The 5,441-nt window shown below is 30.8% G+C and overlaps 1 protein-coding gene across 1 annotated transcript; it reads right to left on the bottom strand.

The window, feature by feature from the left end:
• Positions 1-1,435: 1,435 nt before the first annotated feature.
• On the bottom strand, positions 1,436-2,947 carry LOC111623373 (RNA demethylase ALKBH5-like). The gene is made up of 2 exons (XM_023365924.1): positions 2,513-2,947; positions 1,436-1,534 (listed from the first exon to the last, which is right to left on the bottom strand). The coding sequence occupies exons 1-2, from the start codon at positions 2,945-2,947 to the stop codon at positions 1,436-1,438; spliced, it is 534 nt and encodes a 177-aa protein (XP_023221692.1).
• Between the last annotated feature and the right edge of the window lie 2,494 nt (positions 2,948-5,441).

Here is a 5,441-nt window from a genome sequence, read left to right as displayed (position 1 = left end):
AGTATTCCTTCCAGTGTTACAAGATTTAACTACCCTTTTTATTAGTTTGGCATAAAAAATATCATTGGTGCATTGGCTACTTTTTGGGCTACATATTATTTATACTAGAATACTAGTTGAATAAAAATGCACTTTAAAATGGTGTTTCATTGTTTTTTATTAATCAGAGACCCAAATAAAACAAATATTTGTGTTTTTCAAATAAATTTTTGTTTGTCTCCTTCATAATAAATTAATTTATCTATATCGAAGTAAAAATCGAAAGCATCTGTAGAAGTAATTTTTTAAAATATCCTTTTTTGTGATAAAGTTTTAATACTTATTACTATAATCTACATATGTTAATCCTTAAATATACAAGTATATTTAAGGATTGGGCCGCAAGGTATATTATATATACTTGCAAAACTCCATGACTTCTTCCTATGCCTAGAGAAACAAAAATGTTGGACACCCCTTTACAGTAATAGTTCTCGACCTTTTTTTGAGTTATTGGCACACCCAACAAGCCAGTGCTTCAAAAATTGCTTCATGCTCTTACACAAAACAATTTTTGAAGCACTTATATGAAATGCTATTTTAAGGATCTGCAGTTTTTATTTTTAAAAATAAATTAATAATAATAAAAAATACATAAAGAATTAGCATTTTTAAACAATTTTTTAAAATTTTGTAGCAATGACATCTTAATGCAGATTGTCCACAAGTCAGATGATTAGATCAAACTCAAAGTCAAATGTCTCAATACTCCAACACACAACTAACTAACTATATTTTTGGGATCCATCTATGAAATAGAAAGCTTATCATAGCTATCATTAGAACAGAAATGTAATTTTGATGTTACTTTATTTGTTACAGCAGAATGACCGGGTAGGTTGCAGCCTACCACTCTGGGGGACTCAAGATCGAATCCAGACGGGTCAAAAAAATCCCAGAAATTTTTCAGTAGGGATCCATGTAGATAAGTCGGGGCCCCATCCCTTGCCATAATTGCTGCCCCGATAACAGGATTCCTAAGAAGGCCCTCTTAGTCTATTTTAACTGTAAATGTACCCAATTACTTAATAACTTTAGCACAAAGTATTCAGAAATGTTAGAAAATATTAATAACTCTTAGTTTTAGAGATATTCACTTGATGAATTTTCAGTGATTATTCATTTGAAAACGTGCTGTGGTATTTGTTAATGCCAACCGAATACATAATACGGGACTTGGGGCAGTTTCGATTATGCTCTTTACAATTCTAAATAATCAATTGTTATTTAATGAATAACAATTGATGTCAAAAATGTTTAAATGGAAACAAACAGAAAATTATTTTCAATGAATAAAAAATTTTTTAATCATTTCAAAGTTACTATGCAACACAAAATATTTAATATAAAAGTTTTATATCTGAATTGATGTTATAAAAAAAAAAAAAAAAACAAATTAAGCCAAACATTGTTCAAGCAAAATTTCCTTCAACTTTTCTTTGGCCTTTTCACCTTGTTCTCTAAATTCTTTGATTCGTAATTCTGCTAACTTTTTCTGAAAAAGTTTATTTTGCATTTCTAAATAATTTATAATTTATTCACTTAATCTAATTATGTAAAATAAAATTATTTTAACAGCAATTTGAAAAAATTGTAGTCCTATAAATTCCCAATGTCGTCCATCTGTCGTTCCTTCATCTTGAGAATGGAGTTAGATAGACGAAAGTTGGAAACAGATATGGAAAGCTTAGGGGCAGGAGCCCCAATTAACTATATACAAACTTCCAGTACAAACCAAAAGTCACATTATTTCAATTCAAATTTCCACCTGAAAGGAGTTAGATGACAGGCTATTCTAACAGGAAAAGTATGATGTACAAGGGCAAGACACTAATAATTTGTGGTAGAGAGTATATATTTTAAGTTAAACAAATTAAAAATTACAACCTGGTATTGTGACAATGTCACAATAAATAATTGCTCATTTTATAATTAAATTCTTCACAGGTCTGTATTCTAGGATTCATTATGTAAAAAAAAATCTACCTGAACAGGATATTTGTGTAGTTTATAGAATAATCACATAATAATAAAAAAACAGCTGTTTTTCTGCATTCTGTATTACACAGTTACATTAAAAACACATTTAAATATACAGGGTGATTCATTTTGGACTGAACATTTACTTTGTTCGACACTTCTCTATCACACAGTTATATTTGAATGTAATGTAAAACACCTTAGTTGACTGCTTTGTCACAAAGAATTATCTTGTTTGTTTTTTGTGCTCATCTTTTCTAAAATGAAAAGATGATCACAAAATAGACCTTCTGTTATGCAAATATTGACCCTTAATTTTCCAACCTTCTTCATTTCATTATCTTTTGTCCTTTCCCCACATTTGGGTCTATAATCCTTTGAGTCCCAACTTACTTCAGCTTTATTTAGTATTCCTTCCAGTGTTACAAGATTTAACTACCCTTTTTATTAGTTTGGCNACAAATTAGCAATAAATAAACAAAAAAATACTCACCAAATCTTCAATCCACTGAGGTATATCATCCACCTCTCCTTTTGGGTATAACTTTTCCATGCCAGGTCCTTTCTTAGACAATTGAGAACCGTAGGTATACCCTTCACCGAAGAAATATTTATTCCTAAGTGGCGATCTGTCGACGGTATGTTGTTTATATTTACCGATTTCCCCGCATCTAACGACGTCTTCAATTTTATTCTCGATGCAAATGCATTCCTCTTCGCTAAACATACGTCTCTGTTGTATGCCTTCGTGTAATTTACGTAAAACGTCTCCATAATTTTGTCGATCGTTATATTTACGTTTATCCGTTTGATAAGGTTTCCATCTATCGTTATTTATATCTTCCACGTCTCTCTGATGACGATTAACTGGAAATTTTTGACAAGATTGAAGGAGCTTATAACGCAGATCGACATAACCCGTCGCCATCTTGCACTGATAATTGCAACCCTTAAATTATCTTCATATTATTTATAAATATTATCGAAATTTTTATCGGAATTATATTTGACAATAATAATATAATATAAGATAATTGTGTAATTAGTAATGAGATTATATAATGATTATCGTTATATTAATAAAAAAAATGGAGCAGACGACTATTTTTGCTATTCATACTATTTTTAAATATTATTTAAATTAACGAATATAAATGTTATTTTATTTTTTTATTTTTTATAATTATTAATTTAAACATTTTATAAATTTGAAATAATTTATAATAAATTACTGAATATCTATTGTTCTATGAATTGGTATACGTTAAAATGTCTTTTGTTTTACACTTTCTGCCCTGCGGGCCCTAAGAGGGTATACAAGTGGGAGCCGAGTGACGAGGCATGGAACCGTACATATTTAGAATAGACCAACAGGAAATATTCCTGAGATTACTCGCCCGAATTCGAACCCGGGTTCCGCGGAGCGGTAGGCCGAGGCAGTTAAGGCATCGGCCTAATTAAAGCATTAAAAAAATAAAAAATGCTTTAAAAATTATTTATACAATTGTTACGGATTTACTTATTCTGTTTATCATCCAAAAACCCTAATAATTAATCTTGTAAAATATTTTATTTTTATTTCAAACTGCTTGTTTGATGCGCGGCATTTAGTGTTCTCTAAGAGCAAACATTGTGTCCAAAATACTTGATTCGGCCCATTACAAGAAGGCAGATTCGGGTCAGCAAGTAAAACATAACCCTACTCTATATGATATATATATATATATTGTGAAAAGAGCGTCGGATTCGAACCCGGATCCTCCGAATGCCTTACCGCGCGGATATACATAATCTTTTAGTATTGTTTATTAAATTTTCTGCCTTCCACTTAACAAAACAAAACGGTGGGATATGTACTTTGTTTTATTGAAATGGAAAGATGACATCTAAGGATTTTCTTACAAAGATTTAGAGAAACGACATTCGAATTGCTCGTATAAACCATTAACTTCCAATGCAATTTGCATGGCTTTTATCTTACAATAATAATCATAAGGAATGATGTCAGCAAGTTAGAAACAAAATAATGGAGTCTAATATATTCATAGAATTATGATTCTGACATTGTTAAAGTAAATATTTTTGCAGTAATGAATTCAATATCACGCATCGCATTTTTACCTACCAAAACTATTTTTCAGTTTTATTAAAAGAATAAAATAATTTATTCGCGATTTATATTATTATATTTATTCGTGGATAGTGAAGAAGATTAAAATAGATGGATATAATCCTGATCATAATAGATTTTTGTAGATTTTAAATTCCAAATAATTGGATAAAACTACCGAACACTTGTAGTTGGTTACAAGTTTGTGCCATACCAAGTTTTCTGGGTTTTCTTCCCGTGTCTAAAATTTAAATGGTGGTCAATTTTCCATAGTTTTTCAGAGAGCATCCCTCCTTGGCAGATTGTCCATATGTTGCATTGCCTTACTCCATCAATCCAATCCAAATAATCAGTATTTACAGTTTAACTATAAACTATATTGAGTCCACTTAATGGCATCAGATAAGAGAACAGTTTGCTTGAGAGAATCCTCTCCCAAATTCCAATTTTCTCCTACGTTTTATATTAGTGAGAATCTTACTAATCAGTTTAAATGTGGGCCATTATGGTGACTTTTACAGCAGAATTTCACATAAGAGAGCACTATTCTAAAGATCTATAAGAGACCATCTTTAATCTTAAGGTATATTACCACCTGGGACTCTCTAAAAGAAAAAAATTTCTTAAATTTCTTTAAAAACCCCAAATAGCGTTTATTAAAATATCAATAACAAAAATATACAAATGACGTATTGCTTAACATTATTACAAAGAAATAATGAAAAACGTTTTCATTGTTAGAATGCGTTCTCTTCGCAGCGATTTTTCTTTCGCCATGTATCGAATTCTAATATTTTCGTTATTATTTAAAGAAATTCTGACTATTGCTATAACCAGTCGTAGATGGACGAAACGTGATCCGTCGATGTATCGTAGAAGCGAAAACAATGGATTTGCTACCATCGATACCGAACAGGATCCACACGGATATGGACAATTTCCCAATATACGCCCTATCAATGACAAATATAGAAGATTTCCTCTTGAAAGACTTAAACAGAAATCACATCTTCAAGCAAAGGAAGTGAATTTAAATCCATTTTTGTATAAGCTCAAGGAGGCATCTACACTTCATTCAGGATTTGAATATAATCCTAATTATCCTAAGATAATGAAGAAACAAAGACATTCGATCAAGTCAGAGAGGGATAAGATAATGCCTTCTAATGTCCTTTTTCGCAAAGTAATCACTGCCTCGTACGAACGACCAATGCCACGATTAAGTTCTACGGTGAGTTGGCTCGAATCTAAATTAACAGAATTAAGGGATGAAAAGATGAAAGAATTAGATTTCATTTTGACACAACAATCC

The sequence above is a fragment of the Centruroides sculpturatus genome, unplaced genomic scaffold (genome assembly GCF_000671375.1).
Source record: "Centruroides sculpturatus isolate CEXI.00-Female unplaced genomic scaffold, Cexi_2.0 scaffold220, whole genome shotgun sequence".
Classification (NCBI taxonomy): Eukaryota; Metazoa; Arthropoda; class Arachnida; order Scorpiones; family Buthidae; genus Centruroides; species Centruroides sculpturatus.
This window is presented reverse-complemented; position numbering and strand designations above follow the sequence as displayed.